This window comes from Eublepharis macularius, chromosome 6 (genome assembly GCF_028583425.1).
Source record: "Eublepharis macularius isolate TG4126 chromosome 6, MPM_Emac_v1.0, whole genome shotgun sequence".
NCBI classification, from domain to species: Eukaryota; Metazoa; Chordata; class Lepidosauria; order Squamata; family Eublepharidae; genus Eublepharis; species Eublepharis macularius.
Window position 1 is genome coordinate 120,391,985 of NC_072795.1, and position 21,915 is coordinate 120,413,899.

At 43.0% G+C, this 21,915-nt stretch overlaps 1 protein-coding gene across 2 annotated transcripts; it reads left to right on the forward strand.

The window, feature by feature from the left end:
• The first annotated feature begins 177 nt into the window (after nucleotides 1-177).
• TACC3 (transforming acidic coiled-coil containing protein 3) lies at nucleotides 178-21,635 on the forward strand. Of its 2 annotated transcripts, none has more exons than XM_054983473.1 (16): nucleotides 178-198; nucleotides 1,238-1,400; nucleotides 2,740-2,876; nucleotides 4,455-4,991; nucleotides 5,949-6,030; nucleotides 6,957-7,089; nucleotides 8,222-8,274; nucleotides 9,461-9,585; nucleotides 9,668-9,758; nucleotides 12,392-12,565; nucleotides 16,097-16,173; nucleotides 17,486-17,529; nucleotides 18,496-18,656; nucleotides 20,084-20,190; nucleotides 20,293-20,413; nucleotides 20,828-21,635. In XM_054983473.1, exons 2-16 carry the CDS (start codon nucleotides 1,239-1,241, stop codon nucleotides 20,894-20,896), a joined length of 2,073 nt encoding a protein of 690 aa, XP_054839448.1. In that variant the 5' UTR covers nucleotides 178-198; nucleotide 1,238; the 3' UTR covers nucleotides 20,897-21,635. The 2 variants fall into 2 exon arrangements, with proteins under 2 accessions (XP_054839448.1, XP_054839449.1); XM_054983474.1 differs by having other exon boundaries at nucleotides 4,458-4,991.
• The last annotated feature ends 280 nt before the right edge of the window (nucleotides 21,636-21,915 follow it).

The following is a 21,915-nucleotide window of genomic DNA, read 5'->3' on the forward strand; positions in this document are numbered from 1 at the left end:
CCGACTCCAGAACTCCGGACGTCTCTGCACAGCGCAGACTCCTCTGCGCCGCGCTGGTAGTCCCGCTGACACGTGGCTTGATACGTCATCCAGTCCTCGGCCTCTCATTGACCAGGCTGAACGGCGGTTGTATTTGAAAGCTGAAGGAAAGCGGCGGCCGGGCGTTGCGGTTAGAGGAACCGGCGGGCGGACCTGCAGGTAAAAGGGCGCGGAGGGAGGAAGTCAAGTCGGGGACCCCCCCACCCCAAGCGAGAAGGGGGAGCCTTCTGGCCGCCTCGGAGGACCGGGGGGAGAATTGGCTCTCTCGTTCTCTTCCTGCAGCGCTCCCGGGTTCAGTCTGGGCCGGTAGAAGGGCCCGGCGGAGTCAGGCGTTGTGTCCCGGCAGGAAGGAGGCTGCTCCTTTCCCTTTAGAGACGCCCTCGCCGCAGCCCCGTCCGCTCCCTCGTCGGTCAGCTGCAGGGCGAGGACCGCGCTTCAGACAGCAGGTGGAGGGCGGCTAGTCTGTAGAGAAAATAGGCTGAGCTCCAGGCGGAAGAGCGGGGTGGCTTGCGTTTGTGAAGGCTTGCAGCTGTCCGTTTGTAGGGAAGGACTAGGGAAACATTTTGGGGTTTTTTTGTTGTTGTTTGTGGTTCACCTTTCTTGTTGAGAGTAAAGGCCGATCAACCAGGGCAAGCCAAAAACGGTCAACAGGACGGGACCTCCAGCAAACAATGCGACGCAGTTTAAATGGCAGAAGTCTGAAACAGCTGAAAACATAATAATGATAAAAACTTCGCTTATATAGCGCTCTTCTAGACAGATTAGAGCGGTGAACAAGTTGTTGTTATTATCCACAATACAGCTGAGGAGTGGCTTACCCAAGGCCACCTACTGAACTCATGGCAATAGTGGGATTGGAACCATCAGAGTGTTGATTCGCATACGAAACTCTTAACCACTGACCTATCAAACGATATGGCATGTGATTTGCACGCAAAGCTGTTTCCTCTTCCTTGAGGGCTGCTCTGGTAGTCTGTGCTGCCTCTCCTGCTCCAAGTTTTGATGGGGTCTTCATTAGCTTCTAAATATCTGCTCCCTAACTATACTTTTCCTCTAGTTCTTGATAATAGAGATTTTATTTGCATACAAATGACCATCACTTAGGAAAGGAGCCCTGATAGCACTCGTTACTAGTTTTAATGCTTTATAAAGCCCTGGTTACTGTAAAGTCATACTGTCATGTTTTTTTCTTTTTCAGAATGAGTCTGCAAACTGCCAATGTAGAAAATATTGGAGATGGTGCTTCTGCTGAAAACTGTGGTGTGCTTTTTGTGTCTTTAGAGGCCACAGGCAGGCCTTCTGTCCTTTGTCCCTCGCAGAAAGAAAATGTGCCACCCAAGGATGCAGTGAAACACATGAAGGTGTCTTTTTAAAAAAAACTTTAATGAGAAGAAACATATTGCATTACATGAGCTGTGGCTAGATAGGGTTGGTTAGTTAAATTGGTTTGTTATAAAGCTGAATATTCTTTCTTCATGAACATGGGTCAGTTAATTAAAAATAAACTGGTAGAAAGTAGAATTATTTAATGAATATTTGAGATCAATGCCGTGTGTGTGTGTGGGTGGGTGGGTGGGTAGGTAGGTAGGTAGATATAACACCTATACTGCGCCAGCTGCATTGGTTGCCAGCGGAGTACCAAGATCAGATTCAAGGTCTTGGTATTAACCTATAAAGCCCTATGCAGACTGGGATCAGTATATCTGCGGGACCACCTCTCCCCATATGTGCCTCAGAGGACGCTCTGATCGGGAGAGAAATAGTTATTGGTGGTCCCTGGCCCCAGGGAGGCCCACCTGGCCTCAACTAGAGCCAGGGCTTTTTTGGTCCTGTCTCCAGCCTGGTGGAACTCTCTGTCAATTGAGACCAGGGCCTGGCAGGACTTGTTATTGTTTCACCAGGCCTGCAAGACAGATGTTCCACCAAGCATATGGTTGAGGATGGGCTTGGCCTCTGCCAGCCAATAAAAAGAGGAGTGAAAGATCTGAACCTTCCCTATTAGAGCTGTCATCCATATCGACTGCTACCATCTGGTTACTGTATTGTTAGTATATTGTATTATTGAATGTTTTAAAAGTGTTTTTACTGTTTTATACCATATAAATTATATTTAATGTGTTTTAATTTGTTGTAATCCGCCCTGAGCCCAGTGCAGGGAAGGTGGAATAAAAATCTAAGGTAAATAAGTAAGTAACACAACTTGTTGTCCTAGTCCAGGTCCCAAGTATGGGAAGCTGAATAGGAACTACACTCGGGAGTGACTACAAATCCCTTACCATGAGAGGAAGCTTTTTTCTTTCATGATCCATGAGAATATATGTATGGGGTAGAATGGAGAGAGGGACTGTGAGTTTGCCTTGCAGATAGTAGAGCAATCGTTCTTGAGCCTGTCCCTCTCACACTTCCCCCCAACTTTTGATAACCTGTGTGTGTGTCTATATAGGTTTTAGAAGGAGGCTGACATTGTATCAATGTGTAGTTTTTTGTGTTAGTTTTCTGTTTAGAAGATAGTCATGAAGGGAGTGGACACAGTGATTTTGTGCGTAGGATGAGCCTGAATGTATGAAGGAAGGCGCTAGGCATATCAGAAGTTAATTTGCCTTGCTTTGTTGTATCCAACATCAGATGCCCAGTAGCTTCCATCAGTGCAGCTCAGTCTATGGTTTGTAGTTATGTCTACTTAAGTCTTTCTTCTGTAAGGTGACTTTTCAAGATCCTGTGCGGGACCTTAAGACTTGCAGGATTCCTGGCATAAGGAAAAAAGCTGAAATGCATCCTACAATAAATGGCTGTGCAGAGGCTCCAGAGGAATCTGACTTGCCTGCACTCAGCGCTGTGTAAGTAAAACATCATTATAGTATAATGAATGTATATGACTCAAGTCAGTATGGATTGTAACAAGCAAGATCGTTGCTTAGCCGGGGCTGCTGATCCTTCAAGGTGAAAAGGAGTCTATGCTGTAGCATAGTATTTAAGTGGCTGGGCTTTGAATCAGCACTCTGCTAGTTTGATTTCCACTCCTGGCATAAGCTCAGTCCTCTCAGCCACAGCTGTATTGTGAGGATAATAACACTGACTTTGTTCACTGCTCTGAGTTGGACACTAATCTGTCTAGAAGGGCAGTATATAATCATACAGTTGTTGTTGTTGCATCAGTAATTTCCTAGAATATGCCAGCTGAAATTTTACAGCGGATCACTTTTTCCAGACTGGCACATGCTCTGAGGAAGTTAACTATTTGTTCTCAAGTGACTAAAACGTAGAGGTCCTTGAAATTATTATCATATACGGCAAAAAAGCCACCTTGAAATATATGGAAAGGTGGGGTATAAATGCTCTAATAAAGAAATAAAATGGATCCTGTAGGAACTTCTTTTTATCGTATGTTCGGGGAAGGCACAGTTGGATTTAGCTGGCTGAGGTCTCAAACTATTAAACCTCTATGGGGCGTTCACATCATCAGCTTTATTCACCTTTCCAATAAATGGGATTCCTTTTGCTGTCATCAGTGGGTTATGAGCAGGTGTCTGTAACCCTCCGGGTGCACTTGGAATTTTGGGAGAGGCTGCTGAGCCCCACTACAAATTTGCTGCCGCTGGAGGGAGAGCTGAGTGGAATACCTCCTGCCTTCTCAGAAGCATGAAAGCCTGAAGGGAATATGGAACAACACAGTGTCTAAGGAAAGCCCCTTACCAGTCCTGATGCTCCAGTAGAAAATCCTTCCCTTTGAATTACAGCCAATAAGAAGCTCTACATTTTCTGAAAAGCTTGGCAGGCACTAAGGAAAGTGCTGGCGTGTGCCGTGGCACCCATGGGCCCCATGCTGAACTATCTTGAGACAGAGGCATGTTTGTCTAGTGCAACTCAAGCAACCTGTTTCTTGGTCTTGACAGATTTTTCTTTAAATTGAAAATCTCCTACTTCAGATCACAATGTGGAAGAAATGCTGGAAATTTCACTTATTTAAATAATTTAGGTCCAAGTGAGCGCCTACTTGCTCTTGGTTCATGCTTATGAGGTAAAAAAATACGCTTTTTATCATCCCACTAAACACCAACTTCATTAAAAAATAACTTTATTTGTGTAAGTAGTCACAGTTTACAGAAATAAAAGGTCAATCTTCCCATTGAGTTCCACATGGATTCCTAGGAAGGTGTGCATCTAGGCTGAACTGCTAACTAGGGGGGGGGGGAGCTGTACTCCTAAAGGAAGTTTTCCTGGGTCTCAGGCAGGCTGGAACTTTCTGACAAAAAAAACATCTGAACTATGTAGCAAAGACCTGGTGAAAACCTACTGGAGCTGGATGATTAAAACCTCCTTGTACTTGGCCTTTAACTAAGTGGGATGAGTGCCAGGTGTATGTCCATGTTCTAATTATCCTTTAAAAGGCTGAACTAATAGGGCTGCTTTTTCAGTAGGTGTCAACAGTCAGTTGAGCTTGATTCTGGAACTACAAAGGATAAATGTTCAGAAATAATTGGTTTCCAAATGGGGGAGTCCGAGCTGCAAAATTCTCCAGTGGCAAACAAAATCTCGCCACAATACGAAGAAGATGCCAACGTATCAAAAGTGGAGTTAATAAAATTTGATTTTGCTGAGACACCTGCTGTCAAATTATCTCCAGAGCAACCCGACAAGAGGGCTGAAACACAGACACCTTCTCAGAAAGATTCGATTCACAGAAAAGCACTGAACGGGACCGAAGGGAAAAACAACACTGGAACAGAGGAGAGCATAGTCCCCAAGGCATCTTCACCCTTTAACTCGGATACTTCTGGCGATCCTGACTTGAAGCAATTTGATGGTTGCAAAGATCAGCATTCCTCTGAGAATATGCCTAGTGTTGAGACTGCTGACATCGAAGGCAATACTATCACAGCAAAATCTCTTCCAGTACAGCAGTCTAGTTCACGAGATGAATCTGAAGCTGTAGATATACCACCTGAGAGACAGTGAGTGTTTTCTTGGAATTAAGACAAAGTAATACAAGCTCCATGAAAAGCCTCATTTTACAAATTTCCCAGTTTAAATTTATGGGGACAAGAGTAGGCAACTAAAAGGGGGAAATGGCATATTCTAAAAATGCTAATCATTTCAAGCTGCCTAGTATTCTCAGTTCTGGTATGTAATCCAGGCCTTGACAGATCTGGGTCACCAGGGTGCTTTAAAGTGTCCTGATGGTGCCTGGAGTGCCAATGACACTGGAAGCAGAGGCTGAGCCAAGGTCTGTTCCTCTGTGCTCATGTTATTGCAACTGAGAATTCCCTTCCCATTAGGACTTATTGCTTCCCTGTGGTGGTTGGTGACTCCTGCCGGCAGCAACCCACCCATCACGTTGCAGTACTGTATAGCGTTAGCCTGCATACTGTTTCCCTGGGCTGTGGGTGGGCAGCTTCCAAACCACTATCTTCCTTTGCCTGAGGAAGTGCGTGACTACTACTGCAATTGCCAAATACTGCTCACTGTTCAACTGGTGAGATCTGTAAATGTGATCCAGCTAGCAGGTGGCAAGACAAGCAACCTCTTATCTCTACTAGACAGCAAGTCTCATTAAATTCAATGGGATTTACTTTTGCAAAGCATGTGCTAGCCCAGCCTAGATGGAGAGAAGCCGTTGGCCCCTCCTCCTGCTGAAAAATCCCAGTGGCCATAGTGGGCCGTCTGCCCTTGTACCAAGTTCTTGAAGGGAGCAACATTAATGATGTTTGTCTTGTATGGTTGGAGCTAATTACTTTTATAGCTGTTAAAATTCCACAGGGCAAGTGCTTAGAGAACAAGGTCATTTTGGCCCAAGGGAAGATAGTGAAGTCAGAACTGGAAACATAAATGTACAAAGAATATATCACTTATAAAGCATATTGAAACATTTTTAGCCAGTGCTATAATACTGGTCTTATGGTTCTCTACAGGGAAAAGACTGAGCAGCTGGTAACTGAAAACAAAGCTCTGGTTAAAGTAGAAGATCAATTGGAGCCTTCAGACGAGCTGATGGTATGGTGCCCATATGTTATAATGTCATCCCTCCATTCAGGTTTCTGACTTCTGCACTAAAAGTGCTCTGTACCAGCATAATTCCAATTCTGTGTCAAAAAGGTTACTTCTATGAATGATGAATATTTGCCATAGGCCTACATTTGTTTCATTTAGCATAATTCCTCTTGCTTGTCATTATGGGGTGGCGGGGGTGGGGGGACAGCTATGTGGAGCAGGAAACCCATACCAATCCCTTCCTTGGCTACAGAAATCCTACTCAAATTTGTTTCTGGTTTCAGTAATCCTATCTGTGCAATCTCAAAGGCTGGAAATCTTTCTTTAAAACATGACCTGTTGAGATACTTGCTTATTCCACAGTAAGTTTATGCTACTCAGAAGAAGGGATGCTGTTTGCTAACTTATGCTGTTCTAGGGGACCCTGTTCCCCAGGAGCAGCTCTTTGGGCCACAGTGGGAGAAGGGAAAGCGTTAGTTTATTCCAGTGATTAAAATACCATCATTTAGTGGAGACTTACCGTGGGATACATCCAGTTTTGCATTCTGTGGCTGTGCTAAGTTGACTGTCCTCTTCTTCAGTGGAACATCAGTTTCATTCTACTTTATTGGTGTTTCTGGTTTAAAGTAACATTAACTTGGGGGTGTGTGTGTATGTTATGTGGCGGCTTAAAGAACTGAGCTTTGTCTATCAGTTACACCTTGGCTACCGGCAACAAAGTAAAGGATGGAAGACAAAAATATTTTTCCGAAAAGAATACGGGATTGACAGAAGCATCTTGCTACCACCAAAATGTGCAGACTGTCATATTTTTTTTGATCCAGTAATATTAAAATACTACTTGGTAAAGTGATGAAGAACAACTTAAAGACGAACTGTACAGTGTTCCACCTCGTGGAAGTTTCACAAAGCTATTGTTTATCTCATAGGTGAGCCTGAGTACTTCCTCAGGCCATGGTGATGAATCATTAGATTATCAGCAATCAATATATAAAACAGCTTGTGGGATGTCTGAAATGGCTGTGAATGCAGAAAATGAGGAGTTTAGGTCACCCACAGAAGGTAAAGCCAAGACATTATCTGCAAAAGGTTGGAAGTATCTTAATAAGGATTATAACAAGATTAATAGCAATATCCAGTTTTCTTTGCTTGTGCTTTAAGCAGTTGATCTGTCTGCGGCTATCTGAAGTACAGGAAAGTAACATTATACAAACAGGCTTGCGAATGTGACTGCTAAAACATTGACCAGTGCTTCACTGTTAAGATGAAGCCTGCTTTATAAATGTCCTTGTCAGGACAACCGTTGAATACAAAAAGACATGCGACTCGGGATGCTGAACCTTTGATATCTGCCTCCATGTAGTAAGCTTGCAATAGGACTAGTTTATGAATAGCACAGTGATACTTTGTGGCTTGAGAGTCATTGGTGGCTGTTCTGGGCATCACTCCCTAGTGTGGCACCTGCCCCATGTTGCAGGGAAGTGGGCAAGGCTTTGCCCAGAAAAGGACACATCCTCCATAACAACCCTCCATCCTTCTTTGCAGCCTCCATGGTTTTATCCTAGCACCAGGTAGCTATCAGGAGGAGAGCAAGCTGGCTACAGAGAAGAGCGAGTAAAACCCCCACCATGGCAGCCACTCAGGAAAAGAGCAAGCTGGCCACAGTGGGTAGTGGTAATTTTAATCCCCTTACTCCACAGCCAGTTTGCTGTTCTCCAGGCACCTTGGCTGTCTCACTCTTTCACCTGAGCTGTTGTGTCCATGTTGGAGAGAGGAAAAAAGAAGGCAGAGAGAGAAGCCCTTCCCTTCAGATAAAAGGCTTGACCTTGATTACCTAGTCACATCATTTATCGCATTTAGCGAGTCTGACTCTAGATGAATCCCATCTTGCCAAGTGCTTCTAGTTGCTGCGTAGAATTAGGCTAGTGAATGTACTTCATTAGCCAATGGCCACTTCAAAGAATATTGTGGCACATCTTTGCATTTAAAGTCTACATTTCCTGATGTTAACAGCCTACCAGTTGACCTTTTGGAACTGGTTGAAACAAAAAGGTGGAAAGAACAGGAGGCTGGTTGTGACGGTGCTCTCAAAACATGCAGATAGCCCCCTCTTCCCCTCACTTTTCAGGAGGTAGGCATTTCCTTACTTTATGCCATCGTTGACTTTGTAGTCATTAACTTTCTTTTGTTCTAGTTTTAGGAGTGAACATGGAGTTAGACTACTTGGAGCAGTTTGGAATGGCCTCGGTAAGAACAGATCCCTGAACCAATATCCGCTTTCTAAGGCACTCGTTTACTATTTCAGAATAACATGTGGAGAAGAGTAAACCACTTCAGCCTAGCTGTGCATATTGTGGGTGGGAGTATAACATGCTTAAGGATTTGTGTGATTATGACAAGTCCAAAGTCCCTCCTGCCAGTATAAACCCAATCTGATAGTAGTATCTCCATCTGTGGCTCACATCCTCTCCTACCTACCCCCCATTCCAGAGTCTGCTGCATGTTTCCAGATGAAGCCACCTTACATGCATATGGAATTAAGATGTCTTCATTGGGTTCTCAGTCAGACTTAGGCCAACCCGTTTTTCCCTCTTTTGCTTTGGAATTGTACCAGCAGTTGAATTTCATATGATCTTGCTTTCAGCAGACTCTTAAGTGTGCTTGCTTGCTGGGTGGTGTTGGGCTAGTGACACTCTCTCAGCCCGATCTACTTCACAGGGTTGTTGTGAGGATAAAATAGAGCAGAGATTGATGTAAGTTGTGTTGGGTCTGCATTGGGGAGAACAGCAGGTTGTAAATGAAATGAAGTGTTCTGGTTTTGAATTGATCACTAAGCAAGTTATCATACCCATATTAAGAGCTAAACCTAAAACATATGCTTTCTCTCACTTGGCAGGAAATGCCTAGAACTGTTGTGTATTCAAAGTTTTATGCTTCTGCTGCAGTAGACTAGCTCCTTTTCCTAGAAGGCCACTGTCTAGCCACTACTACATGACAGCACTGCTATCAAAGCACACAGTTCCTTTCCAGCTCTTGCTGTCCTAATACATATTCTTCATTTGGAGATAAGTCTGCATTGCTTGAGAGTAGCACATAAGGAAATAACTCCAAATGTTCCTGCGTGTGTCCTAATCCACCATATTCAGATGCTTCCATAGTTTAGGAAGCTAGCGTGATGGCCTTGTAAGCAGACAGTCATGTGTTCAAGCCCCGCTGGGAGCCTGGCACGTGCACACTCCCTCATTCTCATGTGAGTGGAAATCTCTGGTAGCCAGTTAGATGTAGTGGTTAGTGTTAAACTAGGATCTGGGGGACTCTGGTTCAAATCCCCACCCAGCAATGGGGCTTAATAGGTGGCCTTGGGCCAGTCATATGCTTTCAACCTGGTCTACTTCACGTGGTGCTTGCAAATAGTTTCTGATTATTCTTGCAGTTCAAGGAATCTGCTTGGAGAAAACAGTCTCTCTATTTGAAATTTGATCCTCTGCTTACTGAAAGCCCTAAGAAAATTAGTCCTCATGCAACTGAAATGGTACCTACAGTTCCAGCTTTACTTGGGTAAGCATAAACAGAGATTTTAATGGTTTTCAACTTTAATACGTTACATAATACTAATTTCAGTATTTGAATTTTTAAATAGACAATGTACTGAAATACCCACCCATGAAATAACTCCTAAAGAAACAAAAAACTTCTTTAAAATGAACCTTCTAGGAACAAGCCCAGACCTGGTAAGTACTGTCTAAATATTTCCAGTAGTCTTCTAGTCTGAGTACTTTTGTGATCTCAAGAGCTGAAGTTCACAATAGTCTCAGTGCTGACAAGGACTTTTTGTACAGTTCTTTGAAGTTAGTGCCTAGTTTCACACACTACTTCTGAGTGAGTGACAATAAGAAGTAATGTGCTGCTTTGTTAGCAGTTTTCCTTGGGTAGATGACTGCTGAGGATGTTGTTTGTCCCATTGACCTCTGGTGATAGGGCTGGACATAGAATTCTCTTCCCCACCACTGCTAGTTGCCAGGGGGACCTGGCAACCCTAGACAACTGATGTAGTCTCTTACACCACTGATAGTTTTGCGTTATCACGAAATGTGGGTGCATAGCGGCAGATCTTATATTAGTGGTTTCTTTTATCCAAGGAAATTGTGGTTATAGAGCTGTCAGTCCAATCTCCATGGCTTATCCAGGTGACAGTGTCAAGGTACCATTTCTTCTCCTGTTGGAAAATGAGAAGCAAGTCACAACGTTTCTGTTACCAAAGTCCGGTGGCATCTAGATTTGTCTACTTCAGAAAATACAATTCCTCCTACATGGTATAAAAGAAATTGAAAGCCATGAAGATTTACCATAAATCTATGGTTCTTACAAATTGTAAAGCCTCTGGTGCCAACATGGACCAGGAGGAATCTGGGGTCCCCCCCCCCAATTTTTCTGTCCTTGTAACGGTATTGATGAGCAGGAAGGCAGCTCTCAGCTATGTGAATGGAGTTGTGGACAGGGGGGGAGAGACAAATTTCATTTGAGACAGGTGCCAGTCTAGTGTGCCTCCCAGTGGATTACACTAAATGAAGTCTGTATGGTAAAGTGATAAGGTGTTGGGCTGGGTGCTGAGAGTCTTGGTGCAGTGCCTCTCTTTGTCCCTTTGCTACTGTAGTGCACGCCCCAGTTACATCTAGATTAGATTACTGCACTGTCCTGTACATAGGGCTGCCCTTGGGTACTTTCCAAACATCTCTTGGTGACAAATGCTTCTGTTAGGATGTTGAGTGGGGTAGATTGTAAGGACCATATCACCCCAGTCTGGGCCTTCTACACTGGCTTCCAATTTTTCAAGCACAATTGAAGGTTCTAGAGTTGACCTTCAAAGCCATATATGGTTTCAGACCAACATACCAGAAGGACCACCTTTTCACTTATGAACCTACTGAACCACTATGGTCATCTTTAGAGGCCTTGCTTTGGGTGCCCCTGCTTTCTGGGATTAGGTGGGTGGCAACTCAGGACAGGGCCTTCTCAGTAGTGGCACAAAAATTGGAAAAACTCTCTCCTCAGGGGAAATTCATTTGTTCCCTTCTGTTGCCCTCTTCTGTCAATGGGTAATTTTGTTGGCATTTCCTCAGTGATTCCTCCTCCTTGCCCAATATTTATCTGGTTTTAACTGTTTTAATGGTGGAGAGTTTAATGATTTTAAAATGTGATTTTATTATGCATGTTTTAATTTTTTTAGCTACCTTTGTGGCCCTAATGAAGGCAAAAAAGTGGGATATAATTTTTTTAAAGTGTTTTTATTTTATGGTGTAAGGTGCTCAGGATGTCAACAAGCAGCTACGTGCTAAGTATGGAGCTAGAGAGAATCGCCATACAACTTTCTCCTTCTCTTCGGCAAATGTGCCCTCTATTGCAAATCCACAGGATTCTGGAGTGTGGCTACAAGCAGCATTGCATCAATAAATCAACTTCCCATGCACATGCTGATTGGCAGCCCCTACCATTGCTGGCTCTGAATCTGGACTCCTGTTTTACCTTTGGTGGAGGGGAGAACGACACTAGACAGGTCGGTCACAGTGGGCCGCAGCTACACATTGCAGCAGGTGCTAAGGGGGAGCAGGTGCATACAGCCTGCGAAGGCACAGTTGCAGCCTGGCCCAGGAAGAACAGGTAGCTGAGCTGCAGTGCACAGGTGCAGCAGGAGACTCCTCCATCCCTCATTGTCTTACCTGAAGATAAGTATAGTATGCAGCTTCAGGTAGTATCCCTGCCTCTCCCCACAGCAGATTTCTTGCCCTTGCTGGCTGCTATACTGTTTCCTGTTACTGTGCACCCACTGTTCTCTGAAACAGAGGCAGCAGCATGGCGGGGCAGCTGGGTGATTCAGCGGGCAGCCCATGCCAGTTGCCAAATGGCTGTCCCAGTGGTCTTGTCTGCGAAAAGAGATCATTCTTGTCTCCCTTCTGTATATAAACTGAGCCTTTCATCTTGGTGGGTTAGTACCAGGATAGTTTTTAAAGTTATTTTTGTTTGATTAGTGGCTAACAATCTTTCAGGTTTCAGGTGTCACCACCTCCGTGAGCATGCAGCATGTTCAAAAGTTCTGGACTGCTTTCATCATCCATTTGCAGGAAGTATCATTCCTCTAGCTGTTCCTCATGGTAAATCAAATAGACAATTCTCTTGATCCGTGATTGGCAACACATTTTCATTAACTAGAAAATAGGGTCTGCTGAAGCCCTTGAGGTCCTTAGGTTGTGCTACTCTTCACTGCCATTCATTTCCTATCCTTGTTCAATTGCATATAAGTACAGTCTTGTAAGAATCCATGTTGCAAAATGTTTCATGTGAATATGTATTACATTTTTCACTGCAGGGCAAAGCTTCTATAGACATCCCAACTACCAGCGATACTTCACAGTTCTTTTCTGCACCTGTGCCTACTGAGGCTATCATAGATGTGCTGAAATATAGTCAGAAAGACATGGATGCAGCTGTAGAAAAAATTAAGAATGAGATGAATGCTGTTGTCAAAAAGCTTGCTTCTGAGGTAAGTATTTGGAATGGATACTTTGATAGGCAGTAAGTGGGATGTAGAATACTTGCCCTGTCTAAAAAGATGATTTTAGAAAATTCTGAATGCCGTTTTCACATAATTCTGTTCTGTTCAAGGGAACTATTACTATATCTCTGCCTTTTGACACCTTCCCAGCTAGGTCCCCCGCAACAACAGCCCTGTGAAGTAGGTTGAGTGTGTGTGGCTGGTCCATGGTCACCCAGCAAGCTTTCAAGGCATAGAGATTTGAGCCTCAAACATTTGGCGGTTATGATCTAATTTCTTTTTTCCTTAATCTTTCCCTCTTTTCTCACTATGGGAGGAGTAAACTCAAAGAATTCTCACAGATTTATTTACAGGTTGTTCGGGCTCTGATACAGTCTGAAGTAAAAACAATTTGCTTTGAGAGTACAATAGCAAAAAAGAGAAATGGATTTTACTGAGAAATTGAGATATTATAGTGAAGTTCATTGAAATAAGTAAGGAACAGTCTGCGTTCTTCTGGCTGCAATCATACCTTAAAAATTTGTGCCAGGGGTAGGGGGGGCATTCTGAACATAACTTAAATGTGCATGTATTTCTTCTAGTCTCAAGTCATCCCCCCCCTCTCTTCTCCCACCCCACTTTGAAACAACTTATATCTGCAAGAAAACTTAGAAAGTTAATGCACAAAGTGCCTTTTCCAGCTCATTATTGACTTTGTCAAAGGATAGGCAATTAAACTGTTAGCAGAGAGTCAACAAAACTGGGTGAGAAAGAAATCCCATTATATCATTATCACCAAATAAAACATTTTGTTCAGACCAAACAAACACAGGTGAGAATTGGTTGACCCTTAAATCATTTTGAAAAAATGCTAGAGTGGGGTCTCCAGTGTAGTGCCCATGGCACCCACCAGTACCTTTTCCGGGTACCTGCCAAGTATTTTTCAAAAGTGAGCTTGGGCAGGCCAGGCTTTTTTGAGTTTTTGGTGTTCATGGTATAATGTTAATGATGGTTTTATGTAAAATATTTTTCATGTCCAAAGAGTAGACTTACATTCTAAAAACACGGTGGGACTTGATTATGACTAAACATGAATTGGCAGCATGGCTAAAAAGCTTAGTGCACCTAACTATTACTTCTATTGAAAACATCAGATCTTCCCAATTTGAATGTATTTTTATTATTATAAATCAAATTTCAGTCACTTTTCAAAAATTGTTCTGATGAAATCTGGTCAGAATCTCTTTTATTGTACACATCTTTAAGGAGCTTTCACCAGCCCTTCAGCATCAACTACTGTTGCAGGTAATAGTTCAAGTTAAAACAGCTGGGCTCATGCAAAGGTAAATAGCTAGGAGAAGCATCGTTTTCTTTTCCTTTTGTATGCATATTAGATGTCTGCAAAACAAAGATAAATACTGCCAGAAGAAGGTTTCTCTGCTGGCTCAATATATATACTTATTTTGTGTATATGCCGTTGAATATTTTTAAACAATATGTTAGTTTTAAAAAGCATCCTGTTAAACTTCTGCTAAAATATTGAAAAGCTACTATCAGATATGCATAGCCTAACTCCCTGTCATTCTGTGGTTTGCTCCATCTCCTATGGCGGCCATTCATGGTTACATCTGCCACTTTGTGTCAGAATTCCAAAGGTTCCCTTAGGATTAAAAAGATTGGGAACCCGGTGCTAGGCAAACCTGGGAGACAAAAACTGCTTACAGACATATGGTATCATGGCAAACAATGAGATAAAGGCCAGGGTACATAAAGACAGATAGGGAAAAGACCTGGCACAACAATTTCAGTGGAACATGCTTAATGTTTTTAAAGATTCCATGAAACTCTCAAAAAATGTAGTTATAAAAGAAAATTCAGCAAAAATAATCTATAGATGGTATCTGAGTCCTGACAGAGTAACTAAAATGTTCCCTTTACCGTATAAAATATGTTGGCACTGCAACAAAGCAACAAGATATTTTCTTTTGTAATACAAGTTTAATTTGTTGCGTGACCCAGAGATCGCTCCTTTAGATTTGCCACCAAAAGGTGTATCCCAAAAAAGTAAATATAATATGATTAACAATCTTTTAAATAGCAGCAAGGCTATAACATAATATTAGAAAGAAAGGGAATTGCCAGGTGTGAAAGTATGGCTCAAGAAAGTTTAGTTTATAATGCTGATGAAGAAAATCACTCTATATAAAAAGTTATGGGAGAAAAGGAGGCAAGCCCAAGAGAAATTATTAGGGTATGCTGTTTTATCAGCATAATTCTTGGGGGTGGGGTGAAGAGTCATTTAATAAGTAATTTTTAAGAATTTACCCCCAAAAAGGATGCTGGAACTCATGTGAAATGCTTGCTCAAAAGACAATGGGGACAAAGCATTTAAAATCCTAGTTCTTTAAAATAAAGATGTTAGCAGTACTAATTGGAAAGGCTGGCAAGCTTATCAATATATCTAATTCTCAATATGGTTCCATCTGTGGATACTTAAATCCAGAGATTGGGCCCATGGACAGATAAGACAGGTCTTTCTACAAACCTGAAAAAGGCCCTGGGTTGAAGAAAAATCTGAATCCAAAAGATAAATTGGGGTTAAAAAGACCCCAAATCATAGAACCAGCACCTGAAGCTTTAAGAAAGTAATGCCTTCATCTGTTGTTAGGAACCACAACAGTATTGTTAGCACTCAAGCCCTGGTTTAAGATGGGGTAAAAGGCAGAGGAGGGACAGAGCAGCTTGAATGACTTACTCAGGCTGGGCTGCTTGCTATACTTCAGCAGATGCCACACCACGAAGGCCAGTATGGTTTTGTGGTTAGAGTTTCATACTAGGAGACCCAAGTCCAAACCCCCAATTTGCTGTGGAAGGTCACTGGATGACCTTAGGCCAATCACACTCTCAGTCTCATCGACCACGCATGGTTGTTAGGCTCGAAAGGAGGAGAGTCTAAAATGGCGGAGAGGAGAACAATCTAAACCATTTTGATTCTCTGAGAATCAAAAATCTGTTGAGAAAGGTGGGGGATATATATATGAAGTAAAGAAATCAATATAGGTGAAGATGGGTGGGCGGTTTTAGAGGAGGAAGCAGGGAAAGTCGAGAATATGGGGGCTACCAGGAGAAGAGGAAATAAAATAGAATACAGGGGAAAGTGAGGTGCTCCTTGCAATTCCTTGCAGGCTCCCCACTATGCAAATGGGCCTGGTTCAGCCAACACAAAGCAGCTCAGCCCAGCCCAACATCTGGTACTGCAGAACTGGGCTAGACTTTTCCTAGGGAGAGGCTGCCAGGGATAGGGAAGGGAAGAATGCCAAAGACGGGGCAGATAAAGGTAAGTTGGCTGGTGAGTGGGAAGGAAAAAAGGAGGCAGAAACAAGTCCTTGCAGGTCCCCTGCTTGTCTCATACTACAGCTGTTTTACAGCGCAGACTGAAGTGTAGCCTGGTCTCTTGCTAGCTGTATTTTTTTTTTTTTTGCCCCAGACGTGAAGGTGTGCCAGTTTATGTTAAGTGCTTAAAGAATCTTTTGTATTCAGGTGCAAGAAAAGCAGGAAGAAGTTCTTGAATGGAAGAGCAAATACGATAAAATTTACACTGAAACTCAAGAAATGGGGTAAGTACTGTTATGATTGGGGAGGGGTGCTTCTTCCTCACTCGCAGCTCTTTGATTTTTTTTGGTAGCCTCCAGTGCCCAGACTGAAACAGGCTTGACCCTTCGTCAAGCTTGTTTGGGAAGCTGGTGAGCCTCTGTGTGTGTGCAGAGTTCTAGCAAATAGCTGAACAGGAGGCTCATTTGGACACAGCTTGACTTAACCAAAGAAAGATCTTTGTTGTACTATAGTAGAATATAAAATACAGAAAGCACACAGTATCTAGGAAGTTACCGTGCATTAGAGTTTGCAGCTAATAAAGAAAAGAAAAGGCAAAAGTCTAATATCTAACTATCCATTGAGAATTACCAAACAGACCTGAAACATCCCCTGCAGGGCTGGGTGCTTGTTGCTTAGGGGACAGGGAATTGAGGCAAGCCTGCCCCAGTGCCCTCCTTTCTCCATCCTGATGAACCCGAGCCTTTTAAACCCATGGGGGGGGGATTTCCCTCCCTCCTAGGGAGTTAAAACCAGTCTCTCCCAAACTTCATGGCCCTGCTGGCTCCTGGTCACGTAGGAACACAGAGTTCACAATGCTGGTTTTATGAGGGCACCCGAAAGGTTAGAACAACATCCATTTATCCATCACAGAATGTCAGTTTAACAAACATCCAAGAGAGATGTCAATTACTGCAAATGGTGTACTGCCCTGCTTGGTTTATTGCTCTCTCTTCCCTAAGAAGAAATGCTTTCTCAGGTTAGATTTGAAAAGGTGAATCACAGGCCAGTTTAGAACAGGTATGTCCTTATTATGACAAGTACAGTTACATAAATCCAGGTTCAACCGCTCAAAAGGACTATTGCATGAACTCTGGTTTGGGCTATTTCCCATTAGGTGAAGAGAAGGGTTCATCTGTCACTTCAGAAGATAAGTGTCCCTAGAATGTGCCAAGGGAAAAGAAGGTGCTTGTTTCCTCCTTTATACCCTTTCTCCCAAAAGTGACTTTAATCGTTCTATATTTTGTCTTCAAAACAACCCTGTAAGGTCGTATGTGACTTAGCCAAGGTCAACTGGAAGCTTTCACGGCAGAATGGGGATTCAACCCTGAGCCTTCTACAGCCTAGTCCACTGCATATGGAAATTCATTTCCCCCCTCCAGCAGAATAGGTTGAGTTCAGATCCTAGCCAGACAACAAGTGTGCGTCTTGCTTCTAGTCATCCTCCTTTTTTGAATGATAAGCGGGTGTTAATTAAACAGCATGGCCACTCTCAGATGTGTGATATCTTGGAAATATCCTGGCAACATGTGAGATCCAATTTATTTTCCTTTTTAGAAAAATACTTGTGGGATTTGAAGGAACCATAACACAGTTGGTGGGTAAGTGCGTATTCTAAATAGTTTTCAGATCTTTACTACATTTGCCTTTTTAGAAGGGAAGAGGTACTTAACATTGGCTTGTCTGACTCGGTATTCTCCTCCCAAGATCTGAGTATATGCATCACTCTGTACAGAGATTCAGGACCTGGGGGGACGGCGGATGCAGAGCGGTGTGTGCCAAAGAATTGACTTCTGGAATTCACTGTCACTGGCAGATAGCCTCTAGTTTTTTCCTTTAAAAGGAAAATGAGTTTGTTCAAACAATGGATATTGGCCATGATGACTAAACAGACCTTCTGTGTTAGGGAGACAGTAATCTGGAATATCAGTGCTGGGAAGGCTTTGGTCTGCTTGTGGGCCTTCCAGGGGAACGTGGCAACTTCGTGGAGCAGGATGCTGAACTGGACTGCTGGTTTGATCTGACATATCTGCTGTTATGATTGAAGTTTTAAACCAATGGATAGCATATGGCCAGGTTTGACTGACGGGTCTTTCCAAGGTTTCCACCTAAAGTCCTTCAGCTAGAAGTGCCATGGGCTGACTCGGACCTGGAGCTTTCCTTTTACATGCCAGACACGTGCTGTAGTACAGAGCCCTTGCCAACTCTGCCATTGGTGTTGTTGAGACTTCTGCATATTCTCGTTCTTTGCAAAATATTCAAAGGAGTAGAAAACGCAGACAATCGAAGCTTGGGTGCATTAGCAAAGAAGAAAACGTTTAGCTGGGCTAGTTAAGACTGACACCAAGTTCTTACAGATAACTTTTATCAGCTACTACGTCACCTGTAGAGATTGTACAAATGCTCGTCTTTCTTGAAGTTGGTAGGAACAAGGTTACATCGGTACTAGTGGCAGGTGTGTGGAAGTAGGGGCACTTACGCAGAAACAACGTCTTCTGGGCTTCTTCTGTTTCTTCTTGTATATAAAGAACAAGCAGCATATTGGTTACACCAATTTATTTTTCTAGAGGAGTCCCAGAACCAAAAGGATCTTGCAAAACAAGAATTGCAGAAAGTTCTAGATGAAAAACAGCAACTTCTGTGTGATCTGAATTCCATGGAAAAATCTTTTGCTGAACTTCTCAAACGATCTGAAAAACGGAAAGAGGCAATAGAAGGATTTCAAAGAGTGAGTACCTCCAACTTACCTTTAGCTACCATTCTTCTTTGTAACTTCTTGTGTTCCTTCGAGAATATCCTTGTGTCAGCTTTCTTTTTTTAAAAAAACCCCTTTCAAATCCTTCAACATAATTAGTGGTTTTTCTCTGAAGCCTGCGATCTGAGCCTTGGTTTTGAACCCCAGCTGACAGGAAGCTTGGTTGTCCCTTGGTCTCCACTGCTGAAACTTTTATTGTAAATTGCTGAGGCAGGGACTGTTCTTTTGCTCGTTCCCCTTGATGAGGTTGTTAATATTCACCTGCAAACACTGGGCTGGATCCTGTTACTCGTGAATGAATGAATGAATGAAAGAAGCTCCTTGAGCAGATGCCTTCTCCTTTCCCCCTCCCCTACTTTAAGGAGTTCAGATCCATTAGGCACAGAATAAGACACAGGGCAGCAGCATCTTGTGTGGAAACTGTCACAAATTACTCTCCTCTCTTGTATGAGTCCTTTCTTGAACTAGAGCAAGCATGTGCTTGTGTGCGCACACATGCGTGCCCGGTCTATTAATGCCCCCTTCTTGCTACAGCCCTTGCACTTGATTCCACTCTGTTCCTAGGAGTCCTCAAGTCCTGTGAAATGTGAATTACATTGACATACTAGTATTTAATGAATATCAATCTCTATTGTAGTCATGTACAAATTAACTATACTTGGTGCCACCAGACTACCCATAACCACTTCTTTGATCTACAAACAGAATTGCTTAGCAGATCGAAAGTTATTCTTATATTAAAACACATCCAACAAATCAAGCTGGGAGAATATGGGTAGATCCAATTTTACTCTGGTGTCCAAAAATGTACTGCAGTTGCATGTCTCCCTGAGTTTGTAGTACTGCAGCTGTGGCTATTCGTCAGTTGGCAGGATCTGGCCGTAGGTGATCCATTCTCAGGTCATTTCTACTGCAACGTGCTCTGTGTGAGTCTACTTTTTGAAGTCTGTTCCGAATGCATCAGTTGCTGTTGGAGTTCCAAATACTGTAATCCACTCAGGCCTAATTCAGAGTGCTGATTGCAACATCAGGTGGACTAGGTCTCTGAAGGGTTCCCTTACATGCCTGCCCAGGAGATCCTCTGAAGCCCTGTCGGCATGCCCTAAACTTCTGAAGTGAGATGGGTGACCACCACGCAGAGGGCCAACTTCTGTAGCAGCTCCTCAACCGTTCACAGGATGCGGGATCCGAATATTTGGCTGGCTGTAGCCTATTTTGTGCAGGGTCTCGTCTCTGCCTTTGGGTTTCTGTCTGGGCTCTGTTTTGCTGTTTTTCATGTCTGCCAAGTTTTGTTCTTGCATGTTTGAATTGTTACTTGTTATAGTTGTTTGATGTCCCAAGAGCCAGACGGTCGAGGGCTGGTATATTATATAATTATATCTAATATCTAACAATGGTAGAATGAAGAGGCTCTGAAGAAATGTGTTGAGGACTATGCCACAAGAATTAAGAAGGAAGAGCAGCGATACCAAGCACTAAAGGCACACGCAGAAGAAAAACTAAGCCAGTATGTAATGTATTATTGAGATCTGGCGGTCTCGCGGGTTATTCTAATTTTAAATATTGCATGTCTATATCTGAAATGACTGATAGACTGCTTTTGATTTAGAGCAAATGGAGAGATTGCGCAAGTAAGGAGCAATGCTAAAGCAGAGGTGATGGCACTCCAAGCCAGTTTGCGCAAAGAACAAGTGAAAATCCAGTCACTAGAGAGCCTTATTGAGCAGAAGGTCAGTCTCAAGTCCTGTTGATAGTTCCTGACTGTTTTAGGCTTAAGTATTCCAACGTTCCAAGGGAACAGGTGCCTTAAAAATCGTCTATATCTGCAGGGATGTGTCTGAATGTTCTCTCTGAGCAAGTAGCTCACTGTTCAGCATGACTGACAGATATGTCCCCAAGACAGACAAACACTTGCCAGAATTTGCTGTTCCCCCACCCCATCCACCAAATTCCTGCAGTCCAGAGATCCTCATTCTGGTAACCCTTTTATGATTGATGGTTTTACTGGATAAAAATAAGTCTTCATCTGAACACTGCCTCCCTCCGTCCAGTAATCTGTAAGCATCTGTTCTAGAATTGGGTGAGTGGGGTTTTTTTTGTTTTTTTTACAACTTGTACATGATGATGGTTCTTTTTCTTAACAGGTAAAGGAAAATGATGAACTCACAACCATCTGTGATGACTTGATTTTAAGGCTGGAGAAAAAACAATAATATTCTGTCACTATTTTTATACCTAATTATGAGAGGATTCATTTGCTCTAGTCTGACTACCACTGTTAGTTTTTCCAACGATATACAAATGGACTAAAATCCTTGAAAAGGTATGTTTTGTTTTTGTAAATAAAACTTCAGGTGCACATGCCTTTTTAAGGCTTTTGATTTTCTCCCTGTATGGCCTCGGCCTTCCTTGGAACTGATGTCATCTCTACCAGATCTACGACAGCCAAGAACTCCAGCATGCATTGCTCTTCTCTGCGGGAGGAGTTGCAGTAGGTTTTCCTGTTCATAGGAAACTAGACAAGCGCCCTCTAAGAATAACATCATTTGGTTTGGCAAAGAGCTTCTGGGAAGCTTCAGCACATGTCTGATTTGTATGGCTTGCTTGACCACACCACTTGCATGAGTTCCTCTGTCTTGACAGCTGCACTGATGGAAGAAAAATAAGGGTCTCAGCTCTGTCCTTGTGATTTTGTTGTGGTTATAATGCTGGATTGGTTCAATAGTCTTTTCACCTGATTCTTGAGTCCTACATTCTGCCGAATTGTATAGTTATTCATTAGGACTAAAAATGCTGTTTCTCTAAGGCAGGACTCAAGGTGGGTTACAATGGACCAGCCCTGGTCTCTGTCTAACTTATGTGTAAGCTATTTCAAGGCCCAATTGGTGAGAAAAGCAGGGTCTAATTTTGTTCTAACTATTATCACCCCTGTCTTAATTAAAGTTTACCCTTCTGTAGGCATTCTGGTGTCCTCATGTTTGGACTTTTTTCTGTTTGCCTTGTTTTTTACACACTCCTGCTGGTCTCAAGATACACCTTTGGGCCGGTTCCCTGTTACTGCCATGGGAAGTTCTTGGGTTTTATTGGATAGGCTGCCCTAGGCCATTCTGAAGGTCTCCCCTTCAATGTGAAGTTGTATGAGAAAAGGGCATGGTCCCCCTTTCTCAGGTCTGCAAGGTAGAGAACGTTTCAAGTGGCTGCCTGTGGGGCAAATCTCAAAGGTTTTTTTCTA

Excerpts from the sequence above, each read along its gene's own strand:
- TACC3 (XM_054983473.1), top strand. The coding sequence starts at position 1,239 with ATGAGTCTGCAAACTGCCAATGTAGAAAATATTGGAGATGGTGCTTCT. Across the intron at positions 9,759-12,391 it reads TAGGAACAAGCCCAGACCTG|GGCAAAGCTTCTATAGACAT; the intron begins GTAAGTACTGTC and ends TTTTCACTGCAG. Across the intron at positions 20,414-20,827 it reads AGAGCCTTATTGAGCAGAAG|GTAAAGGAAAATGATGAACT; the intron begins GTCAGTCTCAAG and ends TTTTCTTAACAG.